Raw genomic sequence first — 21,789 nt, 5'->3', positions numbered from 1 at the left:
AGTTAAAGGCACATACTTTAGTATTTAGCAATAATTTCCATTTTTCAGCTATCAAATACAATAACAGTGATAGTAATGCATTGCTTTTAACTTTACCTTTTTTGATCTGGTAAGAATGTGTCCCAAGTTGGCCTTATACAAAGTTGTTCACCCGACCCTACCCACCAACCAACCAGCATGTAGTGTAATCTGAAAGCCATTTCAGCACACTGCATGGTTCTCTAACAGGACCAAGCAGCATGAATTCCAGGCTGTGTGTGCCCAACATGGATACAGGCTTCATTTTGAAAGTTATTGTACCACGGAGTAACTCTATGCAGTTTCAGACAGTGTCTCTCCTAAGATGATGGGAACTTTCCAGGTGCGAATGAATTTGCAATGGCTAACTCTGGCACACCCACAAAATGGTCCCGATACGCCTGCATTTTTCTAGCCACCCCCCATTACCTTCCCCAAACACTGACTACTTGTCACTCACTCTGTGAATAAATCCTCTGTGGGTCTGCAATTGCAGATTCTTCACTGCACATGTGCATAATGCTGCATCGGTGCATGCATATGACAGTCACATTGCATGCAGGATCAGGCCAACACTTTCCAATGTAATTAAAGCATCAAATGTTATCAATAACAATAAACAATAATTAACATAAACTTTCAGTGCAAAATAACAAAGTGTATTACAATAACTACCAACATAAGTAATAATACTTATAACTATCATGGCAGTCATAGGACATAACAGGAGGATTTTCATCCCTTCATAGCTAAGCCAATATTTAGTTCTGGGAGGGTCCAGGCGTGTGAGGAAGCTCGAGGTTGCGATCTCATGTAATGCAATTTGAGTAGTAACAAAATTAAGCTAATATACTTAAAAAAAAAATCTTTTGTGGTTATACTTGTGCACACAAACTTATTGGTTAGTGTTTTCTGCAGCTGTATGAAGGAAGAACAAAAGCACACATGAAACAGTAGATAACTGGCAAGTTACAGTTTTCTTTCTGGCAGAGCCGGCCCTAAGCATAGACAAACAAGGTAAATGCTTAGGGCATTTTGAATGTCTAAGGGCACAATCAGATTCTGCTGATTAAAATGATATGTGGCATGCATATAGTCTGTGTGTGACTGCGGCTGTATCTGCATACGAAATGCTACATTAGTGAATTCCTGGAAATCTGTCACAAACCGATCACTTACCACTGCGGGTTCTAGGGTCCGTCCATTGCCAGTGCGGTTGCTCGAGGTGCTGTGCGGCCGTGTGGTGACACGGCATGGTCAGCGCCAGAGGTGATGCAGGTTCTGGGAGCTGGGAATGCAGGGACCGAATGGCCGAAGGTGCCGCTGTGTATCTGCAGTATAGGATGCGGCCATGTTGGAGACCAAATGAGCACCTGAGAGCACTTGTGAAACACCTGTGGGTAAGTGTTAGCCAATCCCATGCTTGTGCTGCCTTTAAGTAGGCTGGTATTATGTTACTCTGAGCCAATGCTTTGTTGTATCTTCTCTATGCCTTAGCTCTGTGCTCTCTCCGTGATATCCTGTGTAGTTCCAGTGGTCCTGATATCGCCTCCGCTCCCAGGGGTCTGTCTGCAGCCTTCATCGCAAGAAATACACCAGCTCCCTGCTGTGCTATCAGTTAATCGCACAAGTGCAATCCCTGGAGTCCTATGTGAGGTTTCTCTATTCAGTGACTGCCTACTATAATCACAGTCTGTGGAAGTTTCCACTTCATCCTGGTTCTCGTTCTCTCATCATCCAGTTTAACTCATTCTTCAGCATTGTCGTCTGTTGCAGTTTCACAGTGCTTCAAGTGTTATCTTCACAACTTGCAAGTATTCCATTCAGTATTGTATTTTCATTGTTGCTGCAATCAATGACAATTCTTCACAGCCTTCCAGTTTAACCTTTAAGCTTCAGTACAAGTCTCTACAGTTATTCATTTAGGTCTACAATTTCCAGTTAACACTCCTTACAGTTTGGCACCAATCATTGCTTCATTTGGACAATTCTTCATTCACAAGCCTGTTTAAACTCAGTTGTATGAACATTTTTTCAATGCATCTTTAAGACTGTTCCTGCTTATCATTATACCATTCATTGCAATACGTCAGTATATACATGGTGACTAATAACTGTCATTTAACTCCTTACTGGAATTGTTGCCTTTAATAAATATATGAAACAGAACTTTCTTAGTCCTCCCTGTTTTCATCATACCCCAGCACCTACGCCTTTGGTTGGTCCATGGTTAACGGATTCACAAAAACACTCGGCCCTGACAAAATCACTGTAACATAGCATTTTGTATGCAGATACAGTCACAGTCACACACAGAATATAGGCATGCAAATTATCATTTTGATCAGCAGAAGCTGCTTGTGCGTCCTAGTCACATAGCAATGAAAATAAGATGCATTTTCTGCACACAAAAAAAAGGCGCCCAACATTAGCACAGCTGGACGGGAGCTGAATGGCATATTGAGGCAAGATGTATGAGGACACATCTATATCCAAGCAGAGGCAGAGGTCACAGTGTTAGCGGCCGTGTGTGGGTAGGTTTGTTGTGCTATAGTGTTCGGCATATGATTAAGGGGCATTATGTGTATGAATGCATTAATAATGTGCAACATGTGTAAGAGGAATTATGTGTGCCATTATGTGTATAAGGACATTAATAAAGGTTGGCATAATGTGTAAGGTGCATTGTTTATAAAGACATTAATATTGTGTGTCATCAGTAAGGGGCATTGCTGTGTGGTTTTATAGGTATACAATAAAGGCATTACTAGTGTGTTATATGTATAAGGTGCTCTACTGTGTGGCTTAATGTTCAGAAAGGGCACTACTGTGTGGTCTAATGTGAATAGCAAGCAATATGGGTGGTCATTCCGAGTTGTTCGCTCGCTGCCGTTTTTAGCAGAATTGCGATCAGGCTAAAAACTGGCAGTTCTGCGCATGCGTATGGGCCGCAGTGCGCACACGCCAAGTACTTTCACACAAAACTATGCAATGTTACACAGGGCCGAGCTACACTTTTCAGTCGCTCTGCTGATAGGTGAGTGATTGACAAGAAGTGGGTGTTTCTGGGTGGTAACTGAGTATTTTCCGGGAGTGTGCAAAAAAACGCAGGCGTGCCAGACGAAAATGCAGGAGTGGCTGGGGAAACGGGGGAGTGGCTGGTCGAACGCAGGGCGTGTTTGTGACGTCAAACCAGGAACCAAACAGTCTGCAGTGAACGCAATCTAGGAGTAGGTCTGGAGCTACTCAGAAACTGCAATGAAATATTTAATAGCAGAACTGCTAACCTTTCGTTCGCTATTCTGCTAAGCTAAGATACACTCCCAGAGGGCGGCGGCGGCCTAGCGTTTGCAATGCTGCTAAAAGCAGCTAGCGAGCAAACAACTCGGAATGAGGGCCATGGTATGGTGTAATGTGAATAAGGATCAATTCAGTGTGATGTCATGTAATGTGAACAAGGAGCACTACTGTGAGTAGTAATTTTATAAGTGAAAGTGGTACCACTGTGTGATTTAATGTGAAGAAGGGACACAAAACCATGTGCACTGCAGGGGAGGCAGATATAACATGTGCAGAGAGAGTTAGATTTGGGTGGGTTATTTTGTTTCTGTGCAGGGTAAATACTGGCTGCTTTATTTTTACACTGCAATTTAGATTGCAGATTGAACTCACCACACCCAAATCTAACTCTCTCTGCACGTTATATCTGCCTCCCCTGCAGTGCACATGGTTTTGCCCAACTGCTAACAAAGATCCTGCTGCGATCAACTCAGAATTACCTCCAGAGTGTGGTGACATGCAAATCAAACACCTCCCACTGACAACCAGTTTGAGGCTCAGTTCATGGATCCCAAGATGGTCATGTGCACAATCTGAATGCAAGGTCTGATGTTAGTGCCAGGGGAGGGGAGAGGAAGACGGGTACAGGGTAGTCCTGATCTGGCCATCCTCAAGGCCCCTCCAACAAGCACAGGTCAGGGTAGTCAGTACACATTCAAAGTGATATTGGGTCTATGTTTTGCACAGGCTATTAATCTCATTTAAAGAATGAGAAAAATTAGTGACAACAACAGCACAAGCTGTATTTCATATAATAGTATTTATTATAGCAATAATATAGTAAAAATTTTGACTTTTGTGCAAAATGTACACTTCTACCCCTCTCAAATAGCTGTCAAATAAAAATATTAAATTTTGCACAATTTTGATATGGATGATGACGATGATGACAATGTTCATTTTGATAAACAAACTCCACCTAGACTAGTGTTCTGTCTTTTGTCCTTAATAGAAATTCTTGACTTGTTGCTGATTCAACCTTCAATTAATTTTGACCAGATCAAGCCCATCAAACTTGCGTATAGTTAAAATTGGGTTAATGTATTCAATCTCTGAGTTCCAAGTTTATTTTAAATGTCGAGTACACAGCTCTGAGGTAAAACAAAATACATTATAATAAAACTGTAATATGTAATTCAAGCTCAACAAGCAAAATGGCTACACAATACTGCGGTCAAGGTTAAAGTTCAAGTTTGATATTAGCATGCAAACCCATTAAAAATACTACATACATTTAAGCATTTAGGCTCAACCAAGTTGAAATCTATGAATTGACAAGGTCATGATCACACTTGTTCTTATTGCTCAATGTTAACTCACATTCAATATAGAATTTATTGTGAATTTACAAATGTCTAGGCTGATTCAGTGAACTTGTCATGAACCAGTTTAAAATTAAATGCAAGAATCTGTAATAATTACTTCTTTTTGTATTATTCAATTTATTAAAGAAGCCTCCAGATATTTTTTTAATCTGCATTTAAGTTAGACCGTCTATATGTAATGTGACATATATATACTGTATATTCCTTTGAAATAACATTTTTACAAGTCGTATTAAAGATCAAATCTAGAGCCCAGCAATGATTTCTCCATCTATAAGGAACATATGGTGTGTTTTTCAAGCACTAAGGGGATATTTAATAAAGTGTGTTTAAGAATGCTGTATGTAAACCATCACATATTGCATGCCATTTTCAGAACCAGGATTTGCTATCCAGTGGTTTAAAGGCTGAAAACATCAACTGCATGCAAGGGGCCCAATTCATGCTGGTATGGAATTGCAAAGCCACAAGGAAGATGCTGTGCAATTCCATCTAATTAAAATTCTAATGCCGCATGAGGCATCTATAAGAGATAAACACCTCCTGTTAGCATTAGTGAGGATCCGAGTGCTGCATTTGAGAATGCAGCCTTGGATCAATGTTTCACAATGGTTACAGGTACTGGCGAGCCTGTGCAAGCTGAAGCTTACTCAGGCTGGTCGTAGGATCCGCACACCAGGGTCCAGGAAGTCTGCATCCATTTGAAGAATGGGGCTGGGTGCTGCACCTACTCCGCCCTCCCAAATGGCTCAGCATGTCAATCATACCGCAGCTGACAGGAGGGCGCGAGTGACATCACAAGACCTTTTCTACATATGCACAGATCGGTTCTTGCACCTGCACAGACTCCCAAACATCGTATTAATATGCAAACCATAGGGTTTGCATTATGTCTCAGGCCCAATGTGTGATGGTTTGCAAACTACTAACCCACATGTGGTTCAGGCCAAACCAGATGGTAAAATCATGTGGAAACACGTGAGCCTTGCTGCGGGTTCGGTATGCTTTACCATCGCTTGGGATGCCGAATGTCCGTATACAGGCATTGGGCTCGGTGGTGCTGGTGTCGTGGACACCCATACAGGGAGAATCGCTTACCTCGCCGGTATACCGGCAGCAGTATGGTGCCCCTGATGGGGTCCCGGTGTCTGTATTGTGACCACCGGGATCCTGACTATCAGTATGCTAACCACATACCCTTGCTGCATGCTAGTACATTTTTTCCCCGCCAAGGATTCTGCATTCTAATGAGATCATTGTAATTAGATTTCTATTAGGAGCAGTACTATTATTTTTTTTTACACTGGGGCCAATAACCTGTTTATGATAATATTTTTCATGAAGGTGGCAACATATATAGTACTATCTTTTGGCAGTGCTCGTAGTACTTTTGCCCGTATGCATGCTATTCTAGAAGCAGCAGTAGTATTGAATACTCATGTATGGGCAGTCAGTGCATGCTGGCACTTGCAGTACCACAAAGGTTTTCACTACATTTTTACATTATTATCCTGGTACCTAACAGCCAGTGAACCAAAGAGTTGCTCCATGTTACACAGCATTTGGATGATATTCTGTAAGTACAGGGTCCAGTAATTATTTTTACTTCTTCATAGAGGATCGAGCTCGATGCTGAGTAGGCTAGACTTTCAGAAAATGGAGAGGAGGTGGTCAGTTTTTTGTCATTTTTAATTAAATTTTTTTTTTTCAGATTTGACAGGCAAAATAGCTCAAAATGCACACAATTTTCAAAAGAGAAATATGGAACCTAAAATGAGCTTACTGTTTTGGTTCTGCTTTTTGATCCCCATCGGCTAATGCCATCTTTAGATGGAATTAGCCACTGTAGCCTAAAGTCCACAGTATTACTGGGGAGCAGTCGCACGGACCCCTCTCTAGCAGTCGGGAGTGTGCTCAGTAAAAACACCTTGTTCACCACTGTGATCAGAAACTGGTGAATGAGCTGTCAATTGGGTGAATGTCATCCCCTGGACAGGAAGGACTTCTAATGATTCTGTTATCTTTATTACACATCTTCATTTATGTACCGTAAAAATGTGGACAGCATTTTATGCTGTCAGCTAAAGACTAATGTAAATGACCATCAATGTGTTTCTATGGAATGCACCATGATACATCTGGCAGCATCACACACAGGAATGAACGAATGGGTGAAATTATAGACTAGTGCCCAGATTTATCAAGCATTAGAGAGTGATAAATAGCATGGTGCCAACCAATCAGCTCCTGTCATTTTTCAAACCCAGCCTGTAACATGACAGTCAGGAGCTGATTGGCTGGTATTTTTATCACCGTGCTATTTATCATTCTTCAAGGCTTGATAAATGGGCCCCAAAGTTTGTGGAGTTATGTTTTAAACAGGTGGTGTTATATTGACACAAAATCTTTTGCAATGACATGGTAGCACTACCATGGATGCCCAACACTGTCATTTTATACATCAAATTTTGTATTAACATTAATGGCATCAGATTTATTTTCAAGTAATAGAAAACAGTGTAAGTGCTGCTGTGAAAATACAGTGCAGTATTGAAAGTGATGACAGTGCTCGAGAGCTCTATTCTCCGATGTCACTCAGGTGTAGAGTTGGTGCGCCCACAACAGTTAGATTGTCTCAGAGATTGCATGACTGTTCTGAGTGACCGCCTTTTCTCTTTAGTTGACTGTTCCATTTCACCTGACAGTTCAGAAGACTGCAAGTGCTGTTCTATCTGGATCTCTAAATGCTTCTGTATGGCTAAACCAAGAACTTCCGGATCAACTGCAGCTCCATATACCTCCCATGTCATTCCTTCCTGATCCCACCTTACCTCGCGTACTGGTGACTGGGGAGGTTGGAGGGTAAATGCTACCCCAACATCAGGAGACAGGTAAGAGTGGGCTGCTGTCTGAAGACAAGGAACAGTAGAGACAGCTTTGTTTTCCATGATAATTATAGTTTGTACTTCTGCATCTTTGCAGTTGAGTGGGATTTTGCGTTCCTCAGATAAATAGTTCATAGATGTCATTGTCCAAGTGTCTTTCATCTTTGAACTTGAATCTGGAATTTCCAAGTTATCCGGTAAAGTTTCAATGGTTTTAAGTAGTAGATTGGTGTTATCCTGTACTGAAGTATTTTTTGGCAAATCATATCCAAGTGGGTCAGGTGGCTGTGGAAAGGCAAGTCGGCCACACTTTATAAGCTTCTTAGCATCCAGTCCAGATTCACTAACAGATGACACTAATTTTGGAAAGGCAAATTTATCAGAAGGTGCCAAGTAGGAGCAAAGTGGTGACTGAGCATGCCCTGACACTGGGTCACCAACGGAGTGCACCAGTGCAGATGAGAACTGAACAGATGGTATCGGTAAGGAATGGCAATATGCAGCAATGGTATCATCCACTTTCATCAGAGGTTCATGACCCTTACAGCAATGCATGGAACAGCTGTTTTGGATAGCCATTGCTGGTGGCAAGAGCTTAGTGTCGGAGACATTATCACAAGATATAACACCTGGAATGCTATACATGCGTCCATTATTTGGGAAACCATTCCCAGAGTTCCTTGGTCCCAATACTCCATGTTGATATGTTCCTGGCACTGCATACACTGTGATGTTGTGCTGAATTGTGCCACTGTCCAAATGACACAATGGAACACTCATCTCTCTGACTGAAGACATGACATCGGCTAAGTTGTTTAGAACATTTGATGGAGACAGATGTATTATGGAGTCCTGGGTAACATTACTCAGAGAAGAGGCCCCATCACTACCGGACTCTGGTAGAATACTACTGATACTACTGGCAGGAGACAGATTTGAATAAATGGCACTGTGTCTGTGATGTCCAGTGATTGAGTTCCTACTACTGCAGAAGTAATCTGAATAACTCTTGTGGACAATCATAGGTGTATCCAGTGTGTCCAAAGTTTCAGCTTCACGTACTGATGTTTCAGAGTGACCTAGAGATGAAATGTTTTCAGATACATTGCACCTGACAATATTGCTTGGCACCTCCTGCTCTGCTGCTGTGGCTAGAGATGAATCAGCAGACCGATAGTGATTCCTGTGCTGAATCCTCCCGTCTACGTAATCCACAGAAAGATGATTACAGTCTGATTTCACCAGACTCCGATCAGGAACAGTATCCTGTGTGGGAGACCACTCTGAGCTATGTGAATGCTGCATGCTGTTCTCATTACACTTGGACACACAGAGAATGCTATTAAGGCTTTTATGTGTTTCTGGTTTCCTCTGTAGGCATCCAGGACCACTGCAGGGCATCATGGAGGAGCTTTTTGACAGGGAATGGCAGCCAGAGTTAGTCTTTTCATGGCAAATTAAATGTAATGCTTCTTGGCAGGACTGAGTAGAAAGTTTATGGCTGCCGCTTGCCATGATGGAATACAGTTGCTAAGCACCTGCAAGAAAAAGATACAATTAATAAATATCATTAAATTCAGAATCAGGTTCTTACAATTACATTCTTTTAAAAGAAACTTAGATTAAAAAAAGACGCTAGCTTGATGGAACTTATTGAAGGATAAAAATGGAGCCAGATAGTCAAAATATTCCATGGAATAACCTATTTGGTAACTAAATTGAAGTGTTAGAAAAGTGACTGAAGAGGCAATATCCTGCAGTCCCATGCTACAGCTAGATCAGGATGATCAGGTGTAAATGATAGCTGCCTCTTTACATCCTTCAGCACACTATATATATATATATATATATATATATATACACACACACACACACACACACACACATATACATACATATATATATACACACACACACACACACACACACACACACACACACACACACACACACACACACACACACACACACACACAAAAAGCAGTGTGTGCAGTGCACATGGGTGCCAGGGGTCCAGGAGGGCCCACACCGCACACTAATTTTTTTCAATACTTACCCTCTGGAGTCCCGAAATCACTAAGAAAATGGTGTGGCAGCCATTTTCCGGTGTTTCGCACATGTGCAGTAGGAAAATCACTGGGAAAATGGCAGCCGTACCATTTTCCATTTTCATTGGAGACCTGCCCATGTTCACTTGACTCTGGGACAGCGCTAGGGTCTCCTAGTGACCAGAGTCAAGAGTGCTGCTGGCTAGAGAGGAGGGGGCTCAGAAGAAGACTGCACATCAGCCTCTTCCTCCCTGAAGACGTCCCTGGATTATATAATTTGTGCAATGCCACATGCTGAGCATGCACAGAGGTACTAGGGCAGATTCAAATGCCTGCTTTCTTTACTCTGTGGGTAAAGTTCTGGGCTATTAAATTATTAGTCAATTTCCCAAAACGGTAAACCCACAGATAACGAGGGTTAACCCATAGATTTGGCGTTACGTGCTAGAAACTATGGGATACTCTGCGTATTGAGTCCCACAGTGTACATTTAATGTGGATTTTTCCTTCAGCTACTCACTCTGCGAGGAAAAATCTGCATTAAGTGCACCCTCTTGAGCTTAAGGCGTGGGGCAAGTAAACGAATTGAATAGTTTAGGACTGGCAATTTCCATATGGTAAACCCAGCAGCTAACTTAAGCTGCCCTTTACAGAAGCACACTCTTAGTGACACACACATAGTATGTTATAATACACAATTAACTTGTCAGCGGCGAAACTACCAGCGGTGCATTGCACCGGGGCCCGCGGTAGTGATGGGGCATGCCTGCAGTCAATGCCATTGTCAGCAGAACCATAATGAGTCAGACTGACTCATTATAGTATGCCACCTCCTGCCGTGGGCAAAGTAGGAAGATGCACCGAGGACCGGGAGCAAGGAGAGGCCTGCAGAAGGCAGTCTGGTTGGCGGATGGAGGAGAGAAGGAGGACAATCTCTCAGGGATCAGGGGCCAGTCACTTCCATAGTGAGGGGATAAGTCTGGGACACACACACACACACACACACACACACACACACACACACACACACACACACACACACACACACAGTTACTTCCACTGTGAGGGGATCAGTTGCAGGGGGTCAGTCACTTCCACTGTAAAGGGATCATCTGGGGGGGGGGGGGGGGGGTTTGGTGTCAACCACTGTTACAGGAGATCAGTTTGCAGTTTGGTGGGGGGGGGGGGGGGGGGAATCAGTCACTGTTGCACTGTGAGGGGGGATCAGTTGGGAGCGGGGGAGAAAACAGTCACTGTTCCACTGTGAAGGGATCAGTCGGGGGGGGGGGGGGCGGGGGGAAGGGGAAGGAATCAGTCACTGTTGTACTGTAGGGGATCAGTTGGGAGGAGAACAGCCAGTTGCACTGCGAGGGGATCAATGTTGCAATGTGAGGGGATCATGGGGGGGGGGGGAAATCAGTCAGTGTTGTATTTTGAGGGGATCAGTTGGGGAGGGGTGTCACATACTCTTGCACTATGAAGAGATTAGTCAGGGGGGGGGGATCAGTGTTGCAATGTGAGCGGATCAGTTGAGGGAGGGGGGAAATCAGTCACTGTTGTACTGTGAGTTGATCAGATGGGGAGACCCAGTCACTGTTGCACTGTGAGGGGATTAGTCAGGGGGGATGATAGTCAGTGTTGTACTGTGAGGGGATCAGTCGGTGCTGCACTGTGAGGGATTAGTTGGGGGGGGGGGGGATCACTTACTGTTGCACTGTGAAGAGATTATTCAGGGGGTTCACTTACTGTTGCACTGTGAAGAAATTAGTGGGGGGGGGATCAGTGTTGTAATGTGAGGGGATCAGTTGGGGGAGGGGGGAATCAGTCACTGTTTCACTGTGAGGGAGATCAGTCAGGGTAGGGGGAGTCAGTCACTGTTCCACTGTGAGGGGATCAATCAGGGGAGGGGGGGCTGCAATGTATTTTAATACATCCCGCCCTCTCTGTCAGAATGTCAGCACAGGGCACTCAGGTGCGGTGCAGTCTTCCTGACAGCAGCAACATGGGCTCCCAGCGCATTGAACGCACACAGAGACACAAAGTGCGATGGCATGTGCTGAATGACGACGCAGGGGGAGGTGATGGTGTGCTGAGAAATGATGCAGGGGGTGGTGATGGTTGTGACTGAGAGATGACACGAAAGGGAGATGATGGTGTGGCTGAGACACGCAGGGGGCAGGATGTGACACTGGGGACAGGATGTGACACTGGGGGCAGGATGTGAGTCTTGTTGAACCGCTGTTGCATGATGCTGACCTTGTTAATATTCCTACACAAACAGGCATCTTCTGGACGATGGGATCTCCTATATGAATAGTGATTACCGACTGAAGACGCAGTCTGCCTCAGAGGATACAGTTCTTCAGAGGTTCAATATTGTGAGAAACCATCATACAGGCAAGGTGCATGTTGAATTGAAAAGAATGTTCCCAGTGAGACGTGAAACAGGTGGCGTGTCATGTTGTCACGCCCCATTTTCAGTGGCCACACCCCTTCTGGTATGTGACCATACCCCTTTTTTGGCGCTCACTATTTCTGCAAGAGATTTATTTTTTTCTTATTTTAGCAGGGGGGGCTCCAAAAACCATAGTTACGCCTCTGCCCACTGCAGTTTTTAATACTGGTTTCTGGGCCTAATTCAGACATGATTGGTGGGCAGCGATTTTTGCAGCCCTGCGATCAGATTGTCACTGCCTACTAGGGGAGTGTATTTTAGCTGTGCAAGTGTGCGAACGCATGTGTAGATTTTGTGCAGTCTCTGTACAGCCCAGGATTTACTCAACCGCTGCGATCACTTCAGCCTGTCCGGGACCGGAATTGACGTCAGACACTCTCCCTTCCAACGCTTGGACACGCCTGCATTTTTCCCAGACACTCCCTGAAAATGATCAGTTGCCACCCACAAATGCCCTCTTCCTATCAGTCACCTTGCGATCGTCTATGCGGTCGCTTTTTTCACACCATCCCGCCGATATGCACCGATCCCCGTTGCTGTAGTCCGTCGCGCCTGCACATTACGGTGCATGCGCAGTTCAGACCTGAACGCAGGCTGTGAGATAACGCAGCCTAGCGGTCTGGTCTGAATTAGCCCCTGTTTGTGTTGGCTGCACATCAGGGCTGCACAAAGGGGGTAATGGTTAGAATCATTAAAAATAGAAATCTACCATGTAGTAAAGGGCCTAATTCACTAAGGATTGCAATTGCAAAGCTGTTTGCAGCAGCTTTGCAATTGCAATCCTTAGCCATGAAAATGCAGGAGGAGGTGCAGAATGCAGGACCCGTTCTGCACATGCACAGAACGTGCCTGACCCGACCACTGAGGTAAATGCAGTAAGGATCGCATTAGCGATCCTTACTGAATCACCGCCGAATAGTCATCATCACTGTACAAGTAATTTAGGGGGTAATTCCAAATTGATCGCAGCAGGATTTTTGTTAGCAATTGGGAAAAACCATGTGCACTGCAGGAAAGGCAGATATAACATGTGCAGAGAGAGTTAGATTTGGGTGTGGTGTGTTCAATCTGCAATCTAATTTGCAGTGTATAAATAAAGCAGCCAGTATTTACCCTGCACAGAAATAAAATAACCCACCCAAATCTAACTCTTTCTGCACATGTTATATCTGCCTCCCCTGCAGTGCACATGGTTTTGCCAAATTGCTATAAAAAATCCTGCTGCGATCAACTTGGAATTACCCCCTTAGTGTAGTTGACTAAACATATAAAGTTTTAAATGGTCTTAAATTCGAGATACGGTCGTTAGACACAGCTTAGGTCGACAATCATTAGGTCAACCACTGAAGGTCGACATGCATTAGGTTGACATGGTCATTATGTCGACATGTACTAGGTCGACAGGTCAAAAGGTCGACATGAGTTTTTCACATTTTTTATTATTTTTTTGGGATTTTTCCATACTTGACGATCCACGTGGACTACGATTGGAATGGTAACCTGTGCCTAGCGAAGCGAGACACCTTGCCCGAAGCATGGCGCGCGAGGGGACACGGTGCACTAATAGGGGTTCCCCGTCACTTTACTAAGAAAACGACACCGAAAAAAGTCCAAAAACTCATGTCGACCTTTTCACCTGTCAACCTAGCACATGTCGACCTAATGCCCATGTCGACCTTCAGTGGTCGACCTAATGACTGTCGACCCGTTGAGTCGACCCAGCTACCCGTACCATTAAATTCAATCATTACAATACAAATCTTACACTGACTTCATATATTCTGCCTCAGAAAATATATATCCTCTTTACCATGCCCCAAAAAGTAGCTCTGAGTGTGCTTCTATCTGCGGGATGGAAATAGTGAAACCAGGTAATGGAGTTGGATGCCTCCCTAATTATATATTCTGTTGCATATTTATAGGAAAATTTACATTACTTTTTAGAAAACGCTTTTTTCCCCATGTAATAATAGAAGATAATTATGTCTCAGGTTAGATATCACACCCAGAAGAATAGAATATAAATATGCTGTGTAGCTGCAGATCACTGTATGCAGCTTGCAAGAAGGATTACAAGGAGAGATATAGAATTAATGCATACTATTTTTGGCTATCCTCCATTGTAAGACTGATCCTAAGTCTCTTGCTCTCATTAATTTGTTTTATCAAAGCAACACCTATATGCAGCAGCTGTAGGTCATGTGCTTTAAGAACAAAAGGTAAAAGTTGAATTTCATAGGCAGATTAATAGGAAGAGTAAGTAAAAACATTTCACATTAATATATAGCAAAGTCTGTGTATTACCGAGATTAATAATATATATACAGGTTGAGTATCCCTTATCCAAAATGCTTGGGACCAGAGGTATTTTGGATATGGGATTTTTCCGTAGTTTGGAATAATTGCATACCATAATGAGATATCATAGTAATGGGACCTAAATCTAAGCACAGAATGCATTTATGTTACATATACACCTTATACACACAGCCTGATGGTAATTTTAGCCAATAATTTTTATAATTTTTTGCATTAAACAAAGTGTGTCTACATTCACACAATTCATTTATGTTCCATATACACCTTATACACACAGCCTGAAGGTCATTTAATACAATATTTTTAATAACTTTGTGTATTAAACAGTTTGTGTACATTGAGCCATCAAAAAACAAAGTTTTCACTATCTCACTCTCACTCAAAAAAGTCCGTATTTCGGAATAATCCGTATTTCGGAATATTTGGATATGGGATACTCAACCTGTATATATATATATGAACCGGGCCGTACTGAGGGATTTGAGCACCCCTGGCAAAAGTGAAGGACTTGACACCTCCCTACCCCCTCCATCATCCTCATCCTCGTCACTTAAAATGTAGTAGGAGGGGTAATATGTATTAGAAGGAGGAGGGACAATGGACTTAGTGGTCCTTAGGGGAAACTGAGGAGGATGAGACCAGTGCTTAAAGTGGTCCTGGAGAGGTGGTGGAACTCACCCCCTACCCCCAGGTATAAAGGCAATTGTGCACGCCGTTGGTGCGCGCTGCAAAAAAGGGGCGTGGTCTCAAAATAGGAAGGGACGTGGTCACCCAACATGCCCACAGCAGTAGCACCCCCTATACAATACCCTTAGTAGTAGTGTCCCTTATGCAATGCCCACTGTAGTGGTAGTGCCCACAGTTGTAACACCCCTTATGTAAAGCCCATAGTATTGGTACCCCCAGTAGTAGTGCCCCATATTAAGTGCCCCCTATGCAATGCCCTCATTAGTAGTGCCTACAGTAGAAGCTGCCCCCAGTACAGATGCCTCCTGTAGTTATGCCCCCAGTAGAAATACCCCCTGTAGTTATGCCCCCAGTACAGCTGTCCCCTGTAGAGCTGCCCTCAGTACAGATGCCCCCTGTAGTTATGCCCCCAGTACAGATGCCCCTGTAGTTATGTCCCCAGTACAGCTGCCCACAGTAGAAGCTGCCCCCAAAACAGTTGCCTCCAGTAGTTATGCCCCAGTAGAGCTGCCCCAGTAGTTATGCCCCCATTAGAAGCTGCCCCCAGTACAGTTGCCCCCTGTTGTTATGCCCCCAGTAGCTATGACCCAGTATAGATGCCCCTAGTAGAAGCTGCTATGCGCCCTAGTAGAAGCTGCTCCCAGTAGTTATCCCCCAGTATAGATGCCCCCAGTAGAAGCTGCCCCCTGTAGTTATGGCCCCAGTATAGATGCCCCCAGTAGAAGCTGCCCCAGGCCCCAGTAGCTATGCACCGAGTAGTTATGCCCAGTGTAGATGCCCCCAGTAGAAGCTGCCCCCTAGTAGCGCCACTTCACACACAAAAATCCCCCAAAAAACACAATACTCACCAGCCCCGATCCTGCTTCTGGACCGCTGACCTCCACCTGGCGCCCACTCCTCGGATCTATGGGAGAGACGTCATGACATCTCTCCCATAGCGCCGCACACACCCGAAAGCTGGAGCTAGGAGTGAGCTCCGGCTGCCGCTGAGGGGAAGGTTTCAGCGCCCGCTGGTAATAGAAACTCAGCGGGCGCCCGCATCCCCATGCAGCTCAGGGCTCACAATCTGGGCTAGGTGGAGGTGGAACTGCGTTCCGTCTGCAATTGGAACTGACCGAACGCAGTTCCCCCCGTTCCGGCTCACTTTAACCTCTGGATTAAACTGTAGTGGAAGGTTGTTCTGCAGGAAGGATGAGAAAATAATGATACAGGAGAGTACAGTAGGATAGGGGGGAGAAGAGAATGTAGTATCGGGAGCAAGATGTGAGGCCGGACTTGTAGGATATATGCAAACAGTAGGCAAATTATAGCAAATACAACAAGGGTACGACCCGAGTGTAGAGAGGGCATGACCTAAAGCTGAATCAGTAAAGAGGGAGCATTACCTTGTGAAACCCATCAGCTCCAAGCAACATTGCAGTGCTGTGTCAAGAAACCCTATGCACAGTATTGCTTTGGTAGGAGATGGGATGTTCTAAAACAGTAATCATATTCCTCTGTGACCTGGTCATGCCCTAGGGGTTCACAATCTGAGCAAGGTGATGCCCCATCCCCTCAACCAGTGCCTCTGGCGAGTACCATCTTGACCAAACCCGCGTTATGGCCTTGTATATGAAATAATGGGATTGTTTATAATTAACTTTCTGCTGCGGGGTACACTGGGCTCCACAAGGAATAACATCGGGGTGTAGAGTAGGATCTTGATCCGAGGCACCAACAGGCTCAAAGCTTTAGACTGTTCCCAAGATTCACAGCGCCGCCTCCTCTATAACCCCGCCTCCATGCCAGTGAGCTCAGTTTGTAGTTGGTGCCTGCAGTAGCAGGTCACTTAACAGGGGGCTGCTTCAGGCAGCCTATTCTTAGATTTAACTTTGAAGAAAAGAAGAGGATTCTACTAGAGATGAGCGGGTTCGGTTTCTCTGAATCCGAACCCGCCAGAACTTCATGGTTTTTTTCACGGGTCCGAGCAGACTCGGATCTTCCCGCCTTGCTCGGTTAACCCGAGCGCGCCCGAACGTCATCATGACGCTGTCGGATTCTCGCGAGGCTCGGATTCTATCGCGAGACTCGGATTCTATGTAAGGAGCCGCGCGTCGCCGCCATTTTCACACGTGCATTGAGATTGATAGGGAGAGGACGTGGCTGGCGTCCTCTCCATTTAGATTATAAGAGACTGAGAGAGATTTACTGGAGCTGACTAGGAGGAGTACTGTTACTGTAGAAGTGTAGAGACTGAGTGGAGAGAGTTTACTAGTGAGGACAGTGCAGTTTACTTTATAATCCGTTCTCTGCCTGAAAAAAGCGATACACAGCACACAGTGACTCAGTCACGACACATTCCATATCTGTGTGCACTGCTCAGGCTCAGGCCAGTGTGCTGCATCATCTATTATCTATATATAATATTATATATATCTGTCTGACTGCTCAGCTCACACAGCTTATAATTGTGGGGGAGACTGGGGAGCACTACTGCAGTGCCAGTTATAGGTTATAGCAGGAGCCAGGAGTACATAATATATTATATAGTGAGTGACCACCAGACACACAGTGCAGTTTATTTAATATATCCGTTCTCTGCCTGAAAAAAGCGATACACACAGTGACTCAGTCAGTCACATACCGTATCTGTGTGCACTGCTCAGGCTCAGGCCAGTGTGCTGCATCATCTATTATCTATATATAATATTATATATATCTGTCTGACTGCTCAGCTCACACAGCTTATAATTGTGGGGGAGACTGGGGAGCACTACTGCAGTGCCAGTTATAGGTTATAGCAGGAGCCAGGAGTACATAATATATTATATAGTGAGTGACCACCAGACACACAGTGCAGTTTATTTAATATATCCGTTCTCTGCCTGAAAAAAGCGATACACACAGTGACTCAGTCAGTCACATACCATATCTGTGTGCACTGCTCAGGCTCAGGCCAGTGTGCTGCATCATCTATATATATTATATATCTGTCTGACTGCTCAGCTCACACAGCTTATAATTGTGGGGGAGACTGGGGAGCACTACTGCAGTGCCAGTTATAGGTTATAGCAGGAGCCAGGAGTACATATTATATTAAAATTAAACAGTGCACACTTTTGCTGCAGGAGTGCCACTGCCAGTGTGACTGACCAGTGACCTGACCACACTGACCACCAGTATAGTTAGTAGTATACTTATATTGTGATTGCCTGAAAAAGTTAAACACTCGTCGTGTGACTTCACTTGTGTGTTTTTTTTTTTTTTATTCTATAAAAATAAAACTCATTCTGCTGACAGACAGTGTCCAGCAGGTCCGTCATTATATAATATATAATATATACCTGTCCGGCTGCAGTAGTGATATATATATATTTTTTATATCATTTATCATCCAGTCGCAGCAGACACAGTACGGTAGTTCACGGCTGTGGCTACCTCTGTGTCTCTGCACTCGGCAGGCAGTCCGTCCATAATTGTAATACCACCTAACCGTGGATTTTTTTCATTCTTCTTTATACATACATAGTTACATAGACATCTTCTCTTTATCAACCAGTCTATATTAGCTGCAGACAGTACAGTACGGTAGTTCACGGCTGTGGCTACCTCTGTGTCTGCACTCGGCAGGCAGTCCGTCCATAATTGTATACCACCTAACCGTGGTTTTTTTTCATTCTTCTTTATACATACATAGTTACATAGACATCTTCTCTTTATCAACCAGTCTATATTAGCTGCAGACACAGTACAGTACGGTAGTTCACGGCTGTGGCTACCTCTGTGTCTGCACTCGGCAGGCAGTCCGTCCATAATTGTATACCACCTAACCGTGGATTTTTTTCAGTCTTCTTTATACATACATAGTTACATAGACATCTTCTCTTTATCAACCAGTCTATATTAGCTGCAGACACAGTACAGTACGGTAGTTCACGGCTGTGGCTACCTCTGTCTGCAGTCGGCAGGCAGTCCATAATTGTATACTAGTATCCATCTCCATTGTTTACCTGAGGTGCCTTTTAGTTGTGCCTATTAAAATATGGAGAACAAAAATGTTGAGGTTCCAAAATTAGGGAAAGATCAAGATCCACTTCCACCTCGTGCTGAAGCTGCTGCCACTAGTCATGGCCGAGACGATGAAATGCCAGCAACGTCGTCTGCCAAGGCCGATGCCCAATGTCATAGTACAGAGCATGTCAAATCCAAAACACCAAATATCAGAAAAAAAAGTACTCCAAAACCTAAAATAAAATTGTCGGAGGAGAAGCGTAAACTTGCCAATATGCCATTTACCACACGGAGTGGCAAGGAACGGCTGAGGCCCTGGCCTATGTTCATGGCTAGTGGTTCAGCTTCACATGAGGATGGAAGCACTCAGCCTCTCGCTAGAAAAATGAAAAGACTCAAGCTGGCAAAAGCAGCACAGCAAAGAACTGTGCATTCTTCGAAATCCCAAATCCACAAGGAGAGTCCAATTGTGTCGGTTGCGATGCCTGACCTTCCCAACACTGGACGTGAAGAGCATGCGCCTTCCACCATTTGCACGCCCCCTGCAAGTGCTGGAAGGAGCACCCGCAGTCCAGTTCCTGATAGTCAGATTGAAGATGTCAGTGTTGAAGTACACCAGGATGAGGAGGATATGGGTGTTGCTGGCGCTGGGGAGGAAATTGACCAGGAGGATTCTGATGGTGAGGTGGTTTGTTTAAGTCAGGCACCCGGGGAGACACCTGTTGTCCGTGGGAGGAATATGGCCGTTGACATGCCAGGTGAAAATACCAAAAAAATCAGCTCTTCGGTGTGGAGGTATTTCACCAGAAATGCGGACAACAGGTGTCAAGCCGTGTGTTCCCTTTGTCAAGCTGTAATAAGTAGGGGTAAGGACGTTAACCACCTCGGAACATCCTCCCTTATACGTCACCTGCAGCGCATTCATAATAAGTCAGTGACAAGTTCAAAAACTTTGGGTGACAGCGGAAGCAGTCCACTGACCAGTAAATCCCTTCCTCTTGTAACCAAGCTCACGCAAACCACCCCACCAACTCCCTCAGTGTCAATTTCCTCCTTCCCCAGGAATGCCAATAGTCCTGCAGGCCATGTCACTGGCAATTCTGACGAGTCCTCTCCTGCCTGGGATTCCTCCGATGCATCCTTGCGTGTAACGCCTACTGCTGCTGGCGCTGCTGTTGTTGCCGCTGGGAGTCGATGGTCATCCCAGAGGGGAAGTCGTAAGCCCACTTGTACTACTTCCAGTAAGCAATTGACTGTTCAACAGTCCTTTGCGAGGAAGATGAAATATCACAGCAGTCATCCTACTGCAAAGCGGATAACTGAGGCCTTGACAACTATGTTGGTGTTAGACGTGCGTCCGGTATCCGCCGTTAGTTCACAGGGAACTAGACAATTTATTGAGGCAGTGTGCCCCCGTTACCAAATACCATCTAGGTTCCACTTCTCTAGGCAGGCGATACCGAGAATGTACACGGACGTCAGAAAAAGACTCACCAGTGTCCTAAAAAATGCAGTTGTACCCAATGTCCACTTAACCACGGACATGTGGACAAGTGGAGCAGGGCAGGGTCAGGACTATATGACTGTGACAGCCCACTGGGTAGATGTATGGACTCCCGCCGCAAGAACAGCAGCGGCGGCACCAGTAGCAGCATCTCGCAAACGCCAACTCTTTCCTAGGCAGGCTACGCTTTGTATCACCGCTTTCCAGAATACGCACACAGCTGAAAACCTCTTACGGCAACTGAGGAAGATCATCGCGGAATGGCTTACCCCAATTGGACTCTCCTGTGGATTTGTGGCATCGGACAACGCCAGCAATATTGTGTGTGCATTAAATATGGGCAAATTCCAGCACGTCCCATGTTTTGCACATACCTTGAATTTGGTGGTGCAGAATTTTTAAAAAAACGACAGGGGCGTGCAAGAGATGCTGTCGGTGGCCAGAAGAATTGCGGGACACTTTCGGCGTACAGGCACCACGTACAGAAGACTGGAGCACCACCAAAAACTACTGAACCTGCCCTGCCATCATCTGAAGCAAGAAGTGGTAACGAGGTGGAATTCAACCCTCTATATGCTTCAGAGGTTGGAGGAGCAGCAAAAGGCCATTCAAGCCTATACAATTGAGCACGATATAGGAGGTGGAATGCACCTGTCTCAAGTGCAGTGGAGAATGATTTCAACGTTGTGCAAGGTTCTGATGCCCTTTGAACTTGCCACACGTGAAGTCAGTTCAGACACTGCCAGCCTGAGTCAGGTCATTCCCCTCATCAGGCTTTTGCAGAAGAAGCTGGAGGCATTGAAGAAGGAGCTAAAAGGGAGCGATTCCGCTAGGCATGTGGGACTTGTGGATGCAGCCCTTAATTCGCTTAACAAGGATTCACGGGTGGTCAATCTGTTGAAATCAGAGCACTACATTTTGGCCACCGTGCTCGATCCTAGATTTAAAGCCTACCTTGGATCTCTCTTTCCGGCAGACACAAGTCTGCTGGGGTTGAAAGACCTGCTGGTGACAAAATTGTCAAGTCAAGCGGAACGCGACCTGTCAACATCTCCTCCTTCACATTCTCCCGCAACTGGGGGTGCGAGGAAAAGGCTCAGAATTCCGAGCCCACCAGCTGGCGGTGATGCAGGGCAGTCTGGAGCGACTGCTGATGCTGACATCTGGTCCGGACTGAAGGACCTGACAACGATTACGGACATGTCGTCTACTGTCACTG

General features: G+C 45.0%; 1 protein-coding gene across 2 annotated transcripts in view; it reads right to left on the bottom strand.

Annotated features, from left to right (window-relative positions):
* Window positions 1-4,112: 4,112 nt before the first annotated feature.
* GPRIN2 (G protein regulated inducer of neurite outgrowth 2) overlaps window positions 4,113-21,789 on the bottom strand; it is a 125,871-nt gene continuing 108,194 nt past the window's right edge. Inside the window, exon 2 of one of the 2 annotated variants that reach the window (XM_063958836.1) lies at window positions 4,113-9,105. In XM_063958836.1, coding sequence (XP_063814906.1) covers window positions 7,274-9,082 — 1,809 coding nt within the window. In that variant the 5' untranslated portion in view covers window positions 9,083-9,105 and the 3' untranslated portion in view covers window positions 4,113-7,273. The remainder of the gene's footprint in view (window positions 9,106-21,789) is intronic. The other variant, XM_063958835.1, reaches the window with a different exon arrangement.

Source organism: Pseudophryne corroboree, chromosome 3, assembly GCF_028390025.1.
Source record: "Pseudophryne corroboree isolate aPseCor3 chromosome 3, aPseCor3.hap2, whole genome shotgun sequence".
Classification (NCBI taxonomy): Eukaryota; Metazoa; Chordata; class Amphibia; order Anura; family Myobatrachidae; genus Pseudophryne; species Pseudophryne corroboree.
The sequence above is the reverse complement of the archived record's forward strand: the minus strand, read 5'-3'. Positions and strand labels throughout refer to the sequence as shown.